The sequence below is a fragment of the Mustela putorius genome, unplaced genomic scaffold (genome assembly GCF_011764305.1).
Source record: "Mustela putorius furo isolate JIRA1106 unplaced genomic scaffold, ASM1176430v1.1 tig00003909_pilon_pilon_pilon, whole genome shotgun sequence".
Classification (NCBI taxonomy): domain Eukaryota; kingdom Metazoa; phylum Chordata; class Mammalia; order Carnivora; family Mustelidae; genus Mustela; species Mustela putorius.
This window is the reverse complement of record NW_025422057.1, coordinates 26071739-26093015: the sequence shown is the minus strand read 5'-3', so window position 1 is coordinate 26093015 and position 21277 is coordinate 26071739. Positions and strand designations below refer to the sequence as shown.

Genomic DNA, 21277 nt, shown 5'->3' with positions numbered 1-21277 from the left:
GTGCAGACCGGTAGCTGCATGAGCATCTCGGGGCAGAAGGACTTGCAGGCCTGTGGTCATGTCCTGGTGCATTTCCCATACACCACTGTCAGGCATGGGGAGTGAGGAAAAGCAGCTGCTTCCACAACTGAGGTCTTCAACCCTGGAGTCACTGGGAGCTTTCAAAAATGTCTTGAATTCTGTTCCCCAAGATTCTGATGTCATGGGCTCTGGGCTATGGCCTAGGCAAGGAAGGTTTTGGAAAACTCCATGATTTTACTGTGCAGCTGGGATTGAACACCTGTGCTCTAGGCCAGCGTTTCTCAACCTAAGGATGTTCGGAGCCAGATAGTTCTTCGTTATGAATATTTGAAGTGGCATCCCTGGCCTCTGCCTAGATGCCAGTAGCATTTCCCGACCAGTGGTGACAACCCAGTGTCTCCAGACATTGCCAGGCATGTCCCACTTGATTGGGACCTACTGCTTAAGGCCAGTGGTTTTTGAGGATATGTATAGTGGCTAAAACTTTAGGCTCTAGGTCTATATTACCTGGATTCAAATCCTAGTTGATAAACAGCAGAGCTTTGGGAAATTACATAATCTTTTTGTGGCTCTAATTCATCTGCAAAGTGGGTAATAAAAATATCTACTTCGCAGGGTTGTTGGGAGGATCAGATAAGTTAATATTTGCAAAGGGCCTGGAAATCGCCCCCACCAGGTTTAAAATGGAGAGCTGATTAATCAGAATATCTGAGTGTGGGCCCCAGGAACTACATTTTAAGCTCCTGAGCTTCTTATCCATGTGGAAGTTCTGACTTCACGGATGTCAAAAGGTGCTCCCCTCATCTGAGGTAGTTTCAGTCATGGGTTTTAGTGTATGTGCAGGGCTGGGACCTTCAGTTCCTGAATTGGGGCTTTGGCATGAACAACACCTTCCTGTATCCACTTGACAGGCTGCGACCAGCTGCGACCTGGGTGAAGGGCTGGCCAAGTCTGGCTGGTACAAGAGTGCCCTCTAGAGGACACACAAGGCCCAATCACCACCTTCGATTCAGAGACTACAGCTCCTCTTCCCACCCAGCATCAGAGAAAGAGGCCCAGCTGATGCGTCTATTGGAACGACTTTATTTAAGTACATTGGGCCCCACCAGGCAACGTGGTCTGTGCAAGGGACAGGCTTGGGCTAGGAGAAGGGAGGTGAGCTGGTTAAGCACTCTGCAGTCCGTGGGTCGCCACATCGCTTTCACACACACCTGCTGCTGCGGCCCATACCTGGCAGGGCCTTTGGTCGTTGGACGGCATGGGGGAGAAGGCTGCCTGGAGTCTGGGATTGGGGCGGGTCTTGGTGTCACAGGTGAGGGTGCCGGTGAAGATCTGCTGACCCCAGCTTTGCACCATCTCGGCTAAAGAGCCTTTGGACACTGCTAGGCCAGCCTAGTCCAGGGTAGGCACCTGGCCCCACTGGATCAGGGGAGATGAGCCTGTCAGCGCCTGGCACTCTGGTCTGACCCCACCCTCCTTTAACACAGAAGTCCAAAGTTAAGAATGGCACAAATCAGCCCAGTTGGGGCCTTGTCACCTCTACAACCTAGAGCTCCCTGTCCCCCCCCCCCCCCGGGGGGGGGCACAGCTAGAGTGGGAAAAGGCAACCTGGTTAATGGCAGCTCTTTCTCCAGTCCTAAGGGGGCTGGATCCCCAATACCCCTCCTTTGCTAGAGGCCTCTGCCAAGAGTGATTCTACCTCCTGTTTCAAAAAAATCCAACTGGCAACCAGCCTGTTGATCCCAGGGCAGTGAGCAAATGGAAGAGGAAGAAAGAGGCTGGTGGTAGTGACTTTGAATGTAGCCTCTGATCCTAAATAGGCCTGAGGCCTGTGGATACTGTCAGTTCACTGTTAACAGGGAGTGGCGGGGCCCCGGACTATGCTAAACCGAGGTGCTGTAAACATCAGTGTGAACAGGGTGACTGGTGGGCAGGAGGCGGTGAGCTCCCTCTCCAGTCCCATACTGAACAAACACGTCAATAAATAAAACTGTTTAAAGATGGCATTGCCCAAGGATGGATGAGAAGCAAGTAACAGGGCCTGGGGCCAATAGGCTCCTGATGCTCTCCCGAGACCCCCTGGACAGGGGCTGAGGGTTGGAGCATTCACTCTGCCACCCATCAGAAGTATAGCACTACTGCCTCTTCAAATGCCCAGTGTGGTCCTGGTCCCCAGGCGAGGTGGAGGGCCCCCTGCCGTCTCCTGACCCCAGAGTCTCAATAATAGCTCTTGGAGTGCTTTTCCCAGCCTTCCCCAACCCAAACTGCAACAAAACCAGACAGAACTCAACTTCGGCCCCAGTCCTCAGTCCATGAAAACTGGCATCGAGAGCAGAAGGACGAGCAAGGGAGGCAGCGGCTGCCTTGGGCCTCGGGGCACCCTGGGGGTGGGACGGGGTGGGGCTAGCCCAGCCGAGGATGAGCAGCAGCAAGGTCTCCCGGGATTTACCCTCTCTGTCTCCCTATGGTAGTAAACGTAGTCCCACACAGCCAGACGAAGGCCCAGCTGACGAAGGAGTGGAGCCCTCTGCCAGCACTCTTCCCTGTCGGGGGCCAGTTAGTGGTCAACCCCAGGCCTCAGGCCGTTGCCATCATGGGTAGTTCATCGTCCTTTCTGGGCCCTGGGATCCCCGGGGCCACAGGGCTCTTGCATATGCGCACACATTCGTACCCACACACCCACACACACACTCACACACACAGGCAGTTCCTCGCAAACACTCCCGACTCAAGAAAGCGAGTTTTAAAGTGGAGTTAACTTCAGAGAGAGGTGAAGATGATGTCCCAACATTAGAAGGTTTTCCTGTGGATAGATCGGGCACCGTCTTCCTCATATTCCTTCTTGGAGACCCACATCTTCTTAAAGGTGTCCAGGGAGGCGAGGATGGAGCCCCTGGAGTGGAGGGAATCCCAAGGAATGTTGTGAGAGGGAGAAAGTAGGTATTTGTGGAGCTGGCCCCATGGGGCCAAAGCAGTCAAGGCTTTGCTTTAAAGGGATGGGGTGGTGAGGGATAATGATGCCCTCACTTCCTGTTCCGCTCTTATTCCCAGGAGAACTACTCACCCAATCCATGTGGAATACAGCCTCTCCTGAGGTGCAGATATCTGAAAGGGTAGGTGGAAAGAGGACTCTGAGACTTTCACCCTCCTGTCCCTTTCCCGTCCAATGCTCATCTTTATGGCCAATTTTAATGCCCAAGGCAGTGGATGCATTTCACACAATGTCCCTGCTGGACCCCGTGGCCTCTCTGGGGGGTACTGTGGCCAGCCCGACACTCATCTGGAGGAGCAGATTTCCAGCAGCCCTATGTATCTACAGCTGTCAGAGAAGCTGGGGCTGTCAGGGGACAAGATTCTGCTGGGGCTGATCGGAAGCAGACTCCATGGCAGCAATCACACTCCTTCATTTAGCCTCCCTCAGGAGGCACTAAGATGGTGGACTGGTCACGAGGGAGCACTAGGAGTCAATGTGTCAACATTATGGTTTCTCTGAAAGACTATATGTGGGACCCTCAAGCCTAGCGGCCTGTGCCATCAGGGCATCAGAACTGCCCCCTTCTGTTGGGAGGGAAAAGGAAAATGGGTTCTCCCCTCTGATAGACGTCAAGGTCAGTGTGGAAGCTGGGAATTGTCTAGCCTCAGAGGGGAGGCCCGGTTCCATGAAGCCCCAGCCCCCACCATGCTCCTACCCTGATCTTCACGTCTTTCGGAGCCAGTTTCTTCACTTCACTCAGTAGTCTGTCACCGAAACCTGAATAGGCAGCACAGGGGAATCTCAAGTCAATTCTCTGAGCACCTGGAAACTTCCTTGGCAATGGGCCCCAAGAGCAAAGACCAACCTTTGAACAGGGTGGAGCCTCCTGAGAGGACAATGTTCGAGAAAAGTGTGCGCCGCAGGTCCATGTCCGACTTCTGGATGGCAAACACCAGCACCTCATGGATGCCCTCACTTTCCTCTCCGATCAGGTCTGGCCTGAATAGCAGCTCAGGTGCTCGGAATCGGGAAGGACCAATCTGCAGGGTGGGGGGGCAAACTCAGAGGCTGGGCCCAGGGCTGAGGTGCCTTTAGGAGTGACAGTGGAAGAGGTCCCTCTGCCCATCTGTTAGTGACCAGGCGGCTAGGAAGGCCAGGCTCAGGAGAGACCTGGTATGTCAAGAGCCGAGCCTCAAAACACCAAGACAAAACTCTGGGGAACAAATGGGAAACAAAAAGGGACAAGGAGAGCTCTTGGGAAACCAGAGAGAGGAAGCTCTTATGTTTAATCCTAGCTCTGGGACTTTCCAGCCAAGAGACCTTATAATAAATTCATGGGTTTATTCATTCATGGAAATTTCTTCCTACTAATGCAGGTCCAGGAAGAGGTAGCTCACCCTATACTGTGCCAAAGTGATAAGTGATAAACAGCACTAACCACCTTCTTCCAAACCCCTTGACGCCTCGCTCTGCAGGAGACAGTACCATTCAAGAGCTCCAGGGCTCCAGGCAGAGGGTGTAAAAGGGTTGGTGCATGTGAGTCCAGTCTTCCCCTGGGGAGTTCTGTTGGGGCCCTGAGCTTCTGGGGACCTGCGGGGACTGAAGGGAGATCCAGACCTACCTCAATGGTGCTGCCGTCAGGCAGGTAGTACTGAGCTTTCTCCGTCTCTAGAGTCTCATCCTTCTGTGGGTTTATGGACAGGTAGCAGGCTCTCTGCAGGACCGAGCATGAGTCAGGCAGGTGGGAAACCTAGGCCTACCTGGTCAAAGTCCCAGTGTTGCTGCAGACATCTGCCAACCACGCTGATTGCCCTAAAGGGCCCCAGAGCTCCTGCCCTGGAGCACGGCAGGGTGGCCTCTGTCGGCCTTCACTGGGTGGCACTTAGGATTCAAGTTCCTACCTGCTCATCTTCCTCATGGGCAGGCTTGGAAACTGGCTCTCTGGAGCTGGGTCTGAGACCACAACCCAATTTTAGTACAGACTTAGGCTTCTTTTTCCCTTCTACTACTTGTGGTTCTGGGTCCCATCTACCCAGCTCAGGTTTCCCTAGAGCCATGAGTGGCAGGAGGATCTAGTTTATTTAAAAGGAAACTACTACCCACTGCCTGGGTGGCTCAGTCAATTAAGCGTCTGCCTTAGGCTCAGGTCATGATCCCAGGGTCTTGGTACTGAGCCCCACATCAGACTCCTTGCTCAGTGGGAAGCCAGCTTCACCCTCTACCGGCCACTCTCCCTGCTTGTACTCTCTCTTGCTCGCTCACTAGCAAATAAATAAATAAAATCTTAAAACAAAAACAAAAATGTTCATTAAAAAAAAAGAAAACTGGGGGCGCACGCCTGGGTTGCTCAGTGGGTTAAATCCTCTGCCTTTGGCTCGGATCATGGTCCCAGGGTCCTGGGATCGAGCCCCTCATTTGGCTCTCCGTTCAGCGGGGAGCCTGCTTCCTCCTCTCTCTCTCTGCTTGCCTCTCTGTCTACTTGTGATCTCTGTGTATCAAATAAGTAAATAAATCTTAAAAAAAAAGAAAAAGAAAACCGTATTCTGACTTCTTTAAGGATGTAAAAGAACATGTGTTCTTTTACAAAAGAACATATAAGTTATAAAAACATAATAAACACTGGTATACCCATCACCCAGCTTAAGAAATAACAGCATCTCCCTTTCCCCCACAAGATGGCAGCACTTGGGGACAGGGACCATCAGTGTGAGCCCCACTCAGCCCCCCATCATAAGGTAGTCAGGAGGCCTGGGTGGGGAGAACAGAGCTTGACCAGAGACCCCTCAGGACTGGCGCTTCGCCTCTCTTTACTCCAGGTCACAGAGGTCCTGGCTGCCCTGTTCCCATTCCCCATCCCATCCCTGGGTGTGTGGGGCAGCACTCACTTCTTTTATGGCCTTGACAATCTCAAACTCGGACGATGAGTGGAAATCATAGCCCTCCTTCCGCAGGTAGAGGCGAAGGAAGCGAGACACATCTCGGCCAGCGATGTCAATGCGCATAATTGAGTGGGGCATGGCAAAGCCCTCATAAATGGGCACGGCATGCGTGACACCATCCCCAGAATCCAGCACCACGCCTGTGGTCCGGCCTGTGGCGTAACTGAAGCACAGGGGGCAAATCGTCACTAACCCCTGCTTCCTCATCTGGGGAAGAAACTCATTTTGTTTTAGAGTTCAAAGTCAGCTAAACTAAAGCGGAGGCCTACCTTTCTCTAGGAACTTTAGACTGGACGCAGTACTAAGGAAGCCTGAGCATAATAAGCAAGCCTGAAAAACCTGGAAAGGAGCTAAGCCTCCTTCAATCACAGGCGATGGCCTGCCTTTGACTGCTTCAGGAACCCAGCCTACGGGGCAGTTTCCACTTTCCAGACAGGAGGAAAAACCTCGAATGTCTACAGGGGCCATGCAGGAAAGGTAAATGAGTAAAGGAAAATAAGAATATTTTCACTTCCACAAAAAACTCGCTTTTTCCTCACATGGCCTCCTAGATTCTCAGGTGGTAGCTGTCAAGAGTATAGACATATTTCTGTGATACGATGGGGAAAACCCTGTGCTGTTTGAGAAACAGCAATGGACAGTCCCTCATGTTGGGAAGACAACAGGGAACAGAGTGGGCTGTGGTAGTCAGGCTTGCAAACTCAACTGGAAGTGGCAGCGGCTACTTTGGCTCCAGCTGACTTTTGTCCTATAGGAATGCGCCCAGCACTACTAGATCATCCCAGTTTTTTTGAGAAAAGCCGAAAGTTTAGATTTTGATAGAAAAATCTCCCAATTTTTTTTTTTTTAAGTAGACTCTATGCCTCATGTGGGGCTTGAACTTACAATCCTGAGATCAAGGGTCACATGTTCTACCAACTGAGCCAGCCAGGTGCCCCGGAAATCTAGTTAAAATGCTGGCTCACAGTTTTTCAATGGGATCAAACACATCTTGCCTGCGGATCACCAGTGTACACCCTCGGCCCTACACCTAACCCTGGGATGAGGCAGGCTGGGAGCATGACAGGGATGATAGGGGTGTGAGAAAAGGGACCCCGTGGTGGTGTTTCCATCACAGCTCTGTCAGCAGCTTGGCATAACGTCTATACGAGTAGGCACTGGATAAACATCCGAACACATTAGGGGGCCTTTGGGAAGAACTGTAGCAGTGTATGGCCCTTCCTAGCAGGCAGAGTGGAGAGCCCTGGGCACCCAGTCGCCAAGACAAAGAACAAGAGAAGCAAGAATGGGACACAGTCTCAATATTCCCTTTTCCCGCCTCTAGGAGACGCATCTCCATTCTGCCCTCAAGAGGCCAGGGTAGCCAGCCAGGCAGCTACTCACAGGCTGAGCACAGCTTGCATGGAGATGAAAAGGGCTGGTACGTTGAAGGTCTCGAAGAAAACTTCAGCCGCTCGTTCGCGATTTTTCCGTGGGTTTAAAGGCGCCTCCGTCAGGAGCACAGGATGCTGGTGAAAGATGCCCAGAGGGCAATCAGGGCAAGTCAAGATTTCTACCCTTTATCAGCACCAGGGCAGAAGCCCTTGTGTGCTGGGCTAGAAAGCTGGGGGGACCTTTGTGAATCCCCCACCAAAAAAAGGCAAGCTGGGCCCGCCAACTTCCCCTGCACAAGCCAATGTGTCAACCTTCCAAATTCATGCCCCTTTAAAAGTCTCGTTCTGGCCTCGCCTCTACCCACTTTCTCCCCTCCTTGTCCCCAAGATTCTTACATAAGCTCCTGTATCTACTGTATGCCTCTAATTGTCCAGATTCTGCTTAAATCTAAATTTGGAATTCTTATATTAAAAATAATTATTTAAACTTTTTTCCAAAATTAAATTTAAATATTGAAGGTATTTTTGAAAACCAAACATATCCCTCCCCTGGAAATGCTGTATGTCTAATATTCACCTTCCTTTGTTATTGTGCACTGAGAGTTATTTCCTTAGAAGTTAGAGTATAAGCTCCGAAGTCTGAAAGACATGGGTTTGAGTCCCAGCTTTCCCACTCTATTCCCTAGTGATCTTGGAAAGACTCCTTGGCTTTCCTGAACTTCTGTTTCCTTGTTTGGAAAATGGAGATAATATTCTCCGTCATAGGACTTGTGTGTAGACTAGGGACAGACTTGTCTGAGGAGCATAAGGCTTGGTGGCCCAGCAAGAGTCCAACACTCTGGCAGTGATCTCCCTGCTCCTCCTCTCTGGGGCAGTGGCTCTGCATAGCTCTGTACACCCCGCTCCCGGGACCCTCACCTCCTCAGAGAAAGTCTGCAGCTGGTCCTTGGAATAGACATACTGCCAGATGCGCTCCATGTCGTTCCAGTCCTTGACGATGCCATGTTCCATGGGGTAGCGGATGGACAGCAGCCCTCGGTGTTCCTGCGGGCAGAGAGCAGGACTTGCAGCGGCAGCCAGCTTCTCAGCTAGGTGGCCCAGGGGGCCCCCACTCCTCTAGGACTAGGAGTGGCCACTGCATGGTCCTCACCCAGGGCTGAAGTTAGGCTCCCGTTTGCCTCGTGTCTAAACTGTATGCTGCAAACTGTTCTCATTGTCCAGTTAGCCAGCAGGGCAGAGGGCTTCTGCATTTCCATGGCCCCTCAGTGTCCTTATGGCAAGTGACAGGAGGTACCCTCCTCATGGTCTGACCCCAGGATACAAATCTCCTGGCTCTCACCCCTGGGCCTCAGCACTTGCCCCCAAGGTTGACAACAATGATTCTGTTGGTCTGCTTCTAGAAGCTGCCCATGGTTCCTCCGAGTGGTGCTAATTAACTCATCCCCAGGGTATCCCAGCCAGGATCTCCCCCTGAATCCCTTTTGCCAAAAAATAACGAAGCTAGCCAATTTGGCCATTGGCAAGGTAGTGACAGAATACGGAAGAAAGCAAAAGCCCTGTTTTTTAAACTGGTCTCTCTCTCCCCAAGTGCGGTTCCAGATATCTCCTCTCTAAAACCAGAGGCTGCTCCTGGGAGACGTGAACCAACTAGACCTGGGATGAGGGGGCCAAAGGCAATATTTTAAGAGGAAACTGCTCCTTTTACTCATGGCTGTCCCACTGCCCTTTTGGGGAACAACGAAGGTCCTCTGCTGGCTTGAGGCTTCTTCAGTAGAACTGGGAGTTACCTCGGCTTTAGGCCCAATGAAGATGTCACCTTCAAGGGCTCCGGCCATGACGCGAACGTGTTTGGGTCTGCCCACACTAAAAAAGAGAGCAGGAGGACCATTACTTTTCATTTCACGACAGAACATGGAAGGCTGTACAGATGTGCATGCTTGGATGGGAAGAAACAGACCCAGTTCTACTGTCATTCTCTCTCAGGAGTGAGGTTAAAGTTCATTTTGATTTTCATCTACTTTTTTGCATTGCCCGCGATTTCTACAATGAACATGTATTATTTTAAGTTATTTGTATATTTCTGACCCAAATCAGAGATCCTTCTCTGTAAAAGGTGGAGGGCTGACCCCAAAACAAAGCTGACAAGCCTCCCCAGCTTCCGACTATGCTACAGAATTACTTACTAGTTTGGAAAGCAGTATTTGGGAATCTGATCACCAGCAAAACCAGCTTTAATCACACCAGATCCCTGAGGAGAGAGGAGAAAGAAAGAGAAGTCAGAAGTATGACAAAAATAAGAGATATATATCATATAGTATGCATAGTATGGTTTCACTTTTATTTAAAAGAGACCTTATATCTGGATATAATATGTCCATTTGCATGAACATCTGTAGAGGGTACACATGCCTCCAGGAGGGAAGTGGGACTTCCCTCCTGTATACTTTCACTGTATACTCAAAGTATTACTTGATTTTTTGGCATTCTTTGAACTTTCTTTTCTTTTCTTTTTTAAAAGATTTTATTTATTTATTTGACAGAGAGAGACACAGCGATATTGGGAACACAAGTAGGGGGCGTGGAAGAGGGAGAAGCAGGCTTCCGGAATAATAGGGAGCCAGATGCAGGGCTCGATCCCAGAACCCTGGGATCATGACCTGAGCTGAAGGCAGATGCTTAACTGAGGAGCCACCCTGGTGCCCCTTCTTTGACTTTTCTACATTGACCATGCTTTCCTTCTGGAATCAAAAATAATACTAATAAAGAGAAGAAAAAGAGAAAACCCGAGGGAAGAGAAAAGTACCTAGAATCACCAAAGCAGCCAAGTTCAGGAACATAACCAGGGTGGGAAAAATGTGATTCTTTCTGTTAAACCACATGGGACACTGTTGACCTACTTTCCCAACTCAGGCCTGAACTCTCTGCCCTCCAGGGTGTCTAGGACAGACACCACCGTGAACACCACCAGGCTTGAAGCTGACTCTGATGGAACATATATTGTCTGGTTCATACTGCAGGGGCAAAGCTCTATGGTCTGTGGGAGGAGGGTTGTGGTGGTTTTATTTTTTATTTTATTTTATTTTTTTACTGTGCTTTCTTTTACTCACAGGTCTCCTGCTGGTAAAGAGCAGGGAAGTTCTAAAGCATCACCCAACAAGAGACCCAACATTACAATCCTGATGCTTCAATCCTTGGTAAATTGGGTGGGTGTCAGAAGAGAATGTGACTTCTCTGTCAACATCTCTGGTACCACCTAGGCCCAACCAAAGTAAATGTCTCTAGCCATGACGTCGAGGCTTGCTACTGCTTGCGGATAGAGCCTGTTCTCTTCTGAACTCTCCTACTACCACATTTGATAAGCTCACCCTTCCACTCCAACACGGTTTGCGGCTGCACATATAATAGGCGCAAGCCTTTTCCTGCTGCCTATTGACCCCTTCTCTTGGGGTGGAGAGTGATATTTCCAGAACCCATGCAGCAAGCGGTAGTAAACACATCAGGAGATGCTAAATAGCCAAGGTTATCTTTGCACCAAAGGCTTCCCTGCAACACCCCTGGTTTCCTTTCTCTTATTCCTGCTCTTCTACAAGAGAAGTGTATGTATGTGTGTTGGGGTGGGTGGGTGGGCAGGGGAGGTGGTTAGATAGGCCATCCTAGTGCTTGACTCTGGCAAGACAGAGGGAGGAAGAAGTAGCTAAAGCACAAGGAATGGCAGTTCTCTAAGATAGCAGGAATCTCTGCCAACAAAAAAGAGAGAAAACAGGAGACAATGTGCAAACTCATCGGCCTGGGCAGAACAGCAAGGAGCCTGGAAAAGGTGCAGCTGTAAACTGAGCTGAGGGCCTGGGCAAGAGGGAGAACCACTGCTGCAGCCCCAGGGCTCTGGGACAGGGGCATGAGGAGTGAGAACAGCACTGCACAGGAGAACTGCGGGAACTTGTTGGCTCAAGCTTCCAATAATTGCTCATAGCCTTCATCTGGGCGTGGTGATGCCAACAGACTAATTGGACCTCCTGGCAGAGGTTGAAAACAAGTAAAGATGAGACCTGCATTTCAGAGTCTAGATATTTTGAAAAGATGATTTCCCTGGATATTTAATTTTGAGTTTACTAGCAAAATCAGACTAGAGTCTGAGTGACAAGGCAAATAAAGATGTTAGGTTTATTTCTTCGTCTCTGTCCTTCCCAGTAAGAGTATAAAGACCCAGTTCTTTGTTTTTTTTTTTTTTTTTTTTTTAAGATTATTTATTTATTTACTTGAGAGCAAGGTCACAAGCAGCGAGAAGGGCACCGGGAGAAGCAGACTCCGCACCGGGCAGGGAGGCAGATGGGGCACCTGATCCCAGCACCCTGGGATCATGACCTGAGCCGAAGGCAGATGCTTAACCGACTGAGCCACGCAGGTGTCCTAAAGACCCAGTTCTAATATCATTGCCGTCCTCCAGAAGGATAATCCCCTGTTGGAATTAATTTTCCCCTTCCTATTATTTCACAAAATCACCATTACCTGTACCATTAGGTAGTCTGCATTTCCTTCTGCTATCTGTTTGAATTTATGGTTTCCATTTTTGTCCATTTTCAGCCCAAGTGCCTCAAGCTCAGAGACTTTATGTATCAGCAGTCTCTGGCATTTGAGGGTACTCAAACAGATGCGGGCTGCCTAAAATTAAAACCGAGCTCAAATGATTGGTAGGTGAAGCCTCAAGTATGGAGCCTGAGCAGGTGGCTGGAACAGCAGCAGCCTTGGGCAGAGGCGGTGCAGGAAAGGTGAAGGCAGCGTCGGGAATGAGGCACGCGGTAGAACCAGACCCAGCTTGTCTCTGCGGTCTCACCCCGCCAGCAACTGGGTGAAGACTGAGTGGGGATGGGGGAGGCTGCTGAGCCGCTTCGTTTCTGCTAAAACCTCGCCACCACAGGATTATAGAAGGACCCTGTCCATTTCTTTAATAGCATTTGTAACTAGGAACTATGTACCTGGCAAATGAGCTTCCATTCTCTTTGTTATTCACTCTGGCAAAGCCAAGTAAGTAAGTGCCTTATAGAGAGCCTCCTTGAAAAATAGTTTTGTCATAAATATTTGAGATCTGACGACTCAAGTCTGTTGTGAACCACCAATGGCCAACTGTTTTCTTTCTAAAGCTTTTTTTTTTTTTAATTTTATTTATTTATTTATTTATTTATTTGACAGAGAGAGAGAGAGAGAGAGATCACAAGTAGGCAGAGAGGCAGGCAGAGAGAGAGGGGGAAGCAGGCTCCCTGCCGAGCAGAGAGCCTAACACAGGGTTCCAACCCAGGACCCTGAGACCATGACCTGAGCCAAAGGCAGAGGCTTAGCCCACTGAGCCATGCAGGAGCCCCTCTGAAGCAGGCAAACAGCAAACCCCTCAACCAGGCTCTCCCAGGACCTGCTGACTATGTGCCTTGGGCAACCTTTCACCTAAGCACCGCTGCTTATTCTTGATAAGCTGGGAAGGAGCCTCCCCATCTCCCATTTTACAAGTGGGAAAAGGATGCTGAGAGGTGGAGTCTCAGGTCCCAGGGCACTGAGGGCCTATTTTGGCACGAAGACATATTTTGTTTGGCCCACGAACCACTTTTTATAAAAAAAAAACTTTATTGAAATAAAATTCACTACCATATAATTTACCCACTTAAGGTGTATAACTCAGTGGTTCTTAGTATAGCCACAGTCATATAATCCTCACCGCAATGAAATGTCAGAACCTCCTCGTCGTCCCGGAAACTGTATCCTTTCACGGGCACTCTCCGTCCTACCTGCCCTCTCCCACCAAGCAGTCCTCGGCAACCATGAAATCTATTTTCTGTCTCTGAAACTACAAACTACTTTTAAATTAACTCCCAAGAGTTAAAAATTAGACTGCAGGGGCCCCTGAATGGCTCAGTCATTACGCATCTGCCTTTGGCTTGGGTTATGAGCCCAGGGTCCTGGGATCAAGCCCTGTATCAGGCTCCCAGCTGGGTGGGAAGCCTGCTTCTCCGTCTTCCACTCCCCCTGCTTGTGTTTCCTCTCTTGCTGTGTCTTTCTCTGTCAAAAAAAAAATGAAATCTTAAAAAAATTTTTTTTTTAAATTAGACTGCATATACAATCTGTCAATTTTCTGATTTCTCTCAAAACAGCAGAAAATCTGGCAACACTGGGTCTCCATTCCTACATGGGGGCAAATGGCTGGAAGTGAAAAGCAGCTGGCTCTTTGGTCAGGCCCACTCAAGGCACTTTCCAGAGTCCTCATGCCTTCTTTATGGCTACCCTCCTCCTCCCCCTTTTTATGTTCCTCCTTGGCTTCTGCAAGTACTGGGTTCGAAACTCCTATTCAAGGCATTCCCAGAGACTAATTCATGTTTCTCCTTCCACGTGGTACCTGGTTTTTTTTCTTACCCTCAGAGCACCTCACCTGGTGTGAAGCACATCCAGGGCTCTCAAAATACACACAACTACACAGGGAACTCTGTAAGTCCTCTCCCCTTCATCCTTTCCAGCAAGCTGGGGATGGATTCTTGCTGAAGTTCGACAACCAACAGGTTGAATATCACATCACAAGTGACAATGTGACAAAAAATAAATATACTGACTTCATTTCCTCAGCTAATTCTAGTGTCTCTTAAACTTCAGTGAATCAGGGACGCCTGGGTGGCTCAGTCGGTTGAGTGTCCAACTCTTGATTTCAACAGGTTCTAATCTCAGGGTCGTGAGACTGAGCCCCACTTCAGGCTCTGAGCTCAGCATGGAGTCTGCTTGAGAGCTCTCTCTCCTTCTGCTGCCTCTGCCCCTCTCCCTGCTAACACTAATGTGTGCTCTCTCTCTCAAAATTAATAAATCTTTTTTAAAAAAAGTTTTTATTTATTTATTTGACAGAGAAAGATCACAAGTAGGCAGAGAGGCAGGCAGAGAGAGAAGGGGAAGCAGGCTCCCCGCTGAGCAGAGAGCCCGATGCAGGGCTCGATTCCAGGACCCTGAGACCACGACCCAAGCCGAAAGCAGAGGCTTAATGCACTAAGCCACCCAGGTGCCCCATTAAATAAATAAAATCTTTTTTTTTTTTTAAAGATTTTATTTATTTATTTGACAGACAGAGATCACAAGTAGGCAGAGAGGCAGGCAGAGAGAGAGAGAGAGAGGGAAGCAGGCTTCCTGCGGAGCAGGGAGCCCGATGTGGGGCTCGATCCCAGGACCCTGAGATCATGACCCGAGCCGAAGGCAGCAGCCCAAACCACTGAGCCACCCAGGCGCCCCAATAAATAAAATCTTAAAAAATAAACAAGACTTGGGGCGCCTGGGTGGCTCAGTTGGTTGGACGACTGCCTTCGGCTCAGGTCATGATCCTGGAGTCCCAGGATCGAGTCCCGCATCGGGCTCCCAGCTCTTTGGGGAGTCTGCTTCTCCCTCTGATCTTCTCCTCGTTCATGTTCTCTCTCACTGTCTCTCTCTCAAATAAATAAATAAATAAATAAAATCTTTAAAAAAAAAAAATAAACAAGACTTAAGTGAATCAGCAGATCTCAAGAGCTGATGACAAATTATAAAATAATAATAATAATAATAATAAAATTAAGACCATTTGTGAAATTTGAACATTGACTGGGCATTTGATGACATTAAGGGATTATTCTTAATTTTTTTAGGTTTGATAATAGTATATTGATTTTTTTTTTAAGATTTTATTTATTTATTTGAGAGAGAGAGCATGTGTCCAGAGAGAGAACATTAGCTGGGGGAAGAGGCAGATGGAGAGTGAGAAGCAGATACCTTAAGCAGGGAGCCAGTCATGGGGCTCCATCCCAGGACCCCAGGTTCATGACCTGAGCTGAAGGCAGATGCCTAACCGACTGAGCCACGCAGGTACCCCTGATTTTATATATTTCCCCTGATTATATTTTTAAAACAGTGTGGGAGAGGGTAGCTGGCTGACTCTGTCAGTAGAGCATGCGACTCTTGATCTCAGGGTTATGAGTTCAAGCCTCACACTGGGCAGAGCTTACTTAAAAAAAGAAATTAAAGGGGTGCCTGGGTGGGCCAGTCGGCTAAGTAACCCACTCTTGATTTCAGTTCAGGTCAGGATCTCAGGGTGGTGAGACTGAACGCCATGTTGAGCTCCACACTCAGGGTGGAGTCTGCTTGAGATTCTCTCTCTCCCTTTGTCCTTCCCCCTGCCTACATGCTCTCTCTCAAATAAGTCTTTAAAAAATAAATAGGGGCGCCTGGGTGGCTCAGTGGGTTAAAGCCTCTGCCTTTGGCTCAGGTCATGATCCCAGGGTCCTGGGATCGAGCCCCACATTGAGCTCTCTGCTCAGCAGGGAGGCCTGCTTCCTCCCCTCTCTCTGCATGCCTCTTCTGCCTACTTGTGATCTCTGTCTGTCAAATAAAGAAGTAAAATCTTAAAAAAAATTTAAATTAAATTAAAAAATAAATAAATTTTTAAAAAGTTAAAAAACTCCCACAGTGGGGCGCCTGGGTGGCTCAGTGGGTTAAGCTGCTGCCTTCGGCTCAGGTCATGATCTCAGGGTCCTGGGATCGAGTCCCGCATCGGGCTCTCTGCTCAGCAGGGAGCCTGCTTCCCTCTCTCTCTCTCTGCCTGCCTCTCCGTCTACTTGTGATTTCTCTCTGTCAAATAAATAAATAAAATCTTTAAAAAAACAAACAAACAAACAAACAAACAACTCCCACAGTATGGGAGAGGGAAGTAGGTGGGAATAGAGTTAAAAAAAGATTAGCCAGGAGTTGATAAGTGTCACAGCTAGGTGATGAATATGTGGATGTTTGTTATGTTCTTCCTCTCCTTTTGTTTATATTTGACATTTTCTATAATAAAAGGAAGAAGTTTGGGTGCCTGGTGGGGCACTTGGTTAAACATTCGACTATTGGTTTTGGCTCAGGTTGTGATCTCAGGGTTGTGAGATGGAGCCCTATGTTGGGCTCTGGGCTCAACACAGTTAGTCTGCTTGGGTTTCTCTCTTCCTCTCCTTCTTCCCCTCCACCTGTGCATGCTGGCTCGCTCGCAAATAAATAAATCTTAAAAAAAAAAAAAAAAGAGCTGGCAAATAAGATGACAGCACTTAACTAAAAATTCAAAACACAAATACTGCACATGCACTATAAAATATCTATGTCTGCAAAATCACGAATGGAAAGGAGCACATCAATTTATGATGATAGTTTGCTTCTGAGGTTACTTCTGGGACAAAAAGGACAGGATTGTGGAGGGGTACACAAAGAGACTTCAATTATATCTGTAATGTTTATTTCCTAAAAAAAGATCCTGAAGCAGGGGCGCCTGGGTGGCTCAGTTGGTTAAGTCATGATCCCAGGGTCCTGGGATCAAGCCCCGAATCAGGCTACCTGCTCAGCTAGGAGCCTGCTTCCCCTGCTTTGTGCACCCTCTGTCAAATAAATAAATAAAATCTTAAAAAAAAAAAAAAATCCTGAAACAAACATGGCAAATGTCAACATTTAGTAAATGTGGGTGGTAAACACGTGCTGTGTGGGTGCTAGTTATATACTTCTCTGAAATTTCCTGCATGTTTAACTATCTCGTTTTTTAAAAAAAGGTGGGCTAAAGCAGTATAAGATCCCCCCCCTCAAACAGTGACACTTACTTAGTTTATTGATGAACTTGAAAAGATCTGATACTATTCCAGCATTTAGGCCCAAATAGTCACAAAGACAGTTTTAAGATTGACCAGAACATTGATCCATTTTAGGACAGAACTTAACCTTTGAGATCTCAGCAAAGATTTGGGCTTCAGAATAAACACAGTAATCCAATCAAAGTGTCATAGTCATCAAAATGTGGCCTGGGAGCTGCCTTCCTCTTATATTACTATCTATGACATACCTTTATATGTCATATGACATACCTTTATATGTCAGGACATACCTCCTGCTTTTTTTTTTAAGAATGACTTGTATTCAGTTTTTTAAAATACCTATCACTTTATCGTTGTCATTAAACTGCACACATGTGCACCTCCTCTTGCATTTCCCTCATTAAATTCTCATGAATTGGTTTGGTTCCAGAATAGGAAGAAAGGCTGTGAACTGATAATGAGGCTCTTCCCTCTTTTCCCTGATTTCTTTGTTCTCCCCCCCACTTTTTTTTAAAAGATTATTTATTTTTTTGAGAGCAAGAGAGCATTGTGTGCATGTGAGCAGGGGAGAAGCAGACAGAGAGGGAGAGAACCTCAAGCCAACTTCCCTGCTGATGGAAGAGCCCGAGTGAGGGGCTGATCTCATGACCCTGAGATCACAACCTGAGCCAAAATCAAGAGTTCAGTGCTTACCTGACTGAGCCACATGGGCATCCCTCCTCTTTCTTTTTATTTTTTATTTTTTATTTATTTTTATTTATTTTTATTTTTTTTAAAGATTTTATTTATTTATTTGACAGAGAGAAATCACAAGTAGATGGAGAGGCAGGCAGAGAGAGAGAGAGAGAGGGAAGCAGGCTCCCTGCTGAGCAGAGAGCCCGATGCGGGACTCGATCCCAGGACCCTGAGATCATGAACTGAGCCGAAGGCAGCGGCTTAACCCACTGAGCCACCCAGGCGCCCCCCTCCTCTTTCTTTTAATTACACTCTCCTTCGCCCAGAAATAAAGTTGTAGCAATGTGTAACTATGGAGCAGTTAAGTCTGCTAGATACACATTATTCTCACAGATATTTCAAGGTATTTTTCCTATCCATCTTTTACTTCGAAACAAAACAAAATCTCTAAATGTCAAACAGCAAGAACTACCTGAGCTTCCAGATCTAAACATGTGGCAGATGTTCAGTAAATCCTAATGGGAGAATTTCTCTCACTTCACCTTTTGGCCTAATTATTGGGATGATAAAAGAAATGTTTTCCCAGGGGCACATGGGTGGCTTAGTCGGTTAAGCAACTGCCTTTAGCTCAGGTCATGATCTCTGGGTCCTGGGAATGATCCCCACATCAGACTCCCTGTTCAGTGGGGAGTCTGCTTCTCCCTCTCCCTCTGCCCTTCCCCACTGCTCCTGCTCTCTCTCTCTCCCACTCATATTCTCTCTCATAAATAAAATCTTTAAAAAAAATGTTTCCCAGAGAAAATAAACAAATCAATTCTATAAATCTTAAAACTGAAAATAAACCTCGGCTTTGATGCATTTCAAATGCACTATGGAGAAAGAGAAAGGAGAAACTAAAAAGCATTAGCTTAAGTGACATTAAAGAAAATGGCTGGAGATGGAACTCCTGCCTCCACATTCCAAAATCAAAGGATCTAATGGGATGGACAGACTGCTCCTTCTGCCTTGCTGATGGAAACAGGAACTAGTTAATTTCTATTTTTTTTTCTTTTTAAAATTAAGAAAAACACAGATGAAGTACATACAAACTGGATGAAGTATTCTCTGAAAATCGAATCAAGAACAAGAAGCCCTACTTAACCCTCTGCAGTAACTAACTAGGATCCCTCCCCACTTCAAACCTTTACTTATTTAGGGATATCTTTGTTACTGTGATATTTGGTCACCCATCCACCCATCCATCAGTCCAATGAAAAAACAATTACTGAGCACATAATGGTGCCAGGCCATAGGTGTTATGTGTGTGAAGGAAGGTGGGAAGGCTAGAGTAATAAAAAAATGAAAGAATGCTATCTTTCCCCCCAAGCATTTAACAGTCCAGTGAGGGAGACCAAACAAACAAACAAACAAACCCAACCAAACAACAACAAAACAAAACAAAAATCCTCCTTCAATGAGGTGTCTCATTGAGCTCATCCTCCTGCTTTTTTTTTAAGATTTTATTTATTTATTTGACAGACAGAGATCACAAGTAGGCTGAGAGGCAGAGAGAGAGAGGTGGAAGCAGGCTCCCCACTGAGCAGAGAGCCCCATGCAGGGCTTGATCCCAGGACCCTGGGATCACGACCTGAGCCAAAGGCAGAGGCTTTAACCCACTGAGTCACCCAGGCACCCCATCCTTCTGCTTTTCAAGACAGAAGCTATACCTCTGGAGAGAAGGAAAGCTAACAACAACAAAAAATCACCTTTCCTTGGAAAAAATGAGAAACTTGGAACCCAATCTTAATTTGAGTCTTGGCTCCTCAACTTCTAAGACAGGGGACTTGCATACTGACTGTTACTTAACCTCTCTCAGGTTCACTTTCCTGCATAAACAGGGGACAGTGATTCCTATCCACCTACCAGAGCTGACGCTTAAACGAGATGATGCAAACGAAGGCACCTTGTAACACGCCCAAGGTCCCAAGGGCGGATCAACAATGAATCCGACAGCTTAGGACGGATAGAACTGACAGTTTTCCCTCTGGTACCAACCAATCTCTGCGGGACGAGCCCTTTCAGTGGAAGACAGAAATGCAGTTGTTTTACAACAGTCACCGTCCGCCCAAATTAAGAGCAGTTATTTAGATTCTTTCCATTTATCACTATTGATGCACTTGCGTGGGCTACGAGCAAGAAGAATAGCGGATAAAGCACTGGTTTTAGGTCACCTCTACCGTGTGACCTTGGGCTCACTTTACCTCTTAGTGCTTCGGGGTTTTTGTTTTTGTTTTTTTTTTCCTTTGTGAAACGAGGATCAAATTTCCTGCCTTAACTATCCCCTCAGTTTTTGTGAGGATTCTATTCGAATGTACGTGAAATCCTCCTGCAAGCACTTGAGCGCCTGGCAAATAGGTTTAGTAATTTTTTCCCCCAGCTACTAAGCGTTCCAGAGATGGTACCTCCCTGCTTGCTTGGTCACTCTCTTTTCTTCTGGATCTTTATTAACGTTGTAATCTATAATCATAGAAATAATCCTATAGCCATTTCTGGCACCAGCTTCCCAAGCCCCACCCATATACACCCCCCAAGACCCCGCCCGGCTGGGGACCGAAGGAAACTTAGCCCTTCTCCACCCGAGGGCGGGCCCCAGCCCGTCAGGCTGCTCCAATGTTGAGTTCCCGAAACCAATCCCTACAGCTCTTGTGCACCCGCCCGCCCCTTAGAGAGCGAAAACACTATGGCGGCCCAGAAGAACGGCGGGGGCGCAAGCCAATCACTGCGGAGGGCTGCTCTCATCCGGCAAGGCCCAGAGGCGGGGTCATCGATCAAGATGGACAGCCAAGAGAGCCAATAGAGTTATTGGAAACTGGGGAGGGGGCGGACGCCCGGCGCTCACAGAACGGCTAAGGCCCCTCGAGCCAAGGGCCCAAAGACCCGGCTCGGACTACAGCCCTTCCCTTTATCCATCCCAAAGTTCTCTATCACATGGTTGCTGGCTAGCCGCCCCGTCTGCGGACTACGGGTGAGGGGAGGACAGAGGCGGCAGCTGCTGAACCCGCCTGACAGGCTGGGCCAGTGACAAAGAGCCGGTGGCCCAGGCCGAAACCCGGGAAGCGATCCCTTTGGGGAACAGAGAATAAATCCGTTTAGAGATAGGAAAAACGCAACTCACGTTGTCGATCACGACAGGCTGATTGGCGATCACATCGTAGGACTCCATGGCAGAAGAATCTCTCCTTCCAAGGAAGGAACTGCCACCCGGGTCCGCTGCTAACGCCACTGACACGCATGCGCAGTCTAGCCGCCGGTACAGGGCGTCCAGGGAGCGGCCCGACCTCGCCTTCAAAAAACTACAACCCCCAGCATGCCTTGCACCAGAGTTAACGCGCCCGGCAGCTTTGGAGCCCCGCCTAATTTAAGAGCAGGGCGTCACTTTCCACTCATAGTACCCTGGGATTTGTAGTCTCCGTGGATGAGTAGACCGGCACGCAGATTGATGGCTGCATTGCATGCCTGGATCTGGTTCCTTTGAAGGAATTCACACTGCATGCTGAAGTATGTAGTCTTCTTGAGCACTTGTCTGTAGTTGGGTTTGGATTGGCCAGTATTCCGTGGATGTTTAGATTTTCCAGATGCGTCCTGCCACTACTTCTCCTGGGTAGTATAAGGTTGCTATGTTTTCATTTGGGTCAGTAAGACATTAATAAACAT

The 21277-nt window shown here is 48.0% G+C and overlaps 1 protein-coding gene across 1 annotated transcript; it reads right to left on the bottom strand.

Moving 5' to 3' along the window:
• Positions 1 to 1084: 1084 nt before the first annotated feature.
• Positions 1085 to 20886, bottom strand: ACTR1A (actin related protein 1A). Its single transcript, XM_004749388.3, has 11 exons — positions 20739 to 20886; positions 9491 to 9555; positions 9095 to 9170; positions 8226 to 8351; positions 7318 to 7442; positions 5881 to 6097; positions 4617 to 4709; positions 3861 to 4035; positions 3711 to 3772; positions 3086 to 3126; positions 1085 to 2914 (listed from the first exon to the last, which is right to left on the bottom strand). Exons 1-11 carry the CDS (start codon positions 20784 to 20786, stop codon positions 2812 to 2814), a joined length of 1131 nt encoding a protein of 376 aa, XP_004749445.1. The 5' UTR covers positions 20787 to 20886; the 3' UTR covers positions 1085 to 2811.
• Between the last annotated feature and the right edge of the window lie 391 nt (positions 20887 to 21277).

Excerpts from the sequence above, each read along its gene's own strand:
- ACTR1A (XM_004749388.3), bottom strand. The coding sequence starts at position 20,786 with ATGGAGTCCTACGATGTGATCGCCAATCAGCCTGTCGTGATCGACAAC. Across the intron at positions 4,036-4,616 it reads CTGACGGCAGCACCATTGAG|ATTGGTCCTTCCCGATTCCG; the intron begins GTAGGTCTGGAT and ends CCCACCCTGCAG. Across the intron at positions 3,773-3,860 it reads AGGCTCCACCCTGTTCAAAG|GTTTCGGTGACAGACTACTG; the intron begins GTTGGTCTTTGC and ends CTGCCTATTCAG.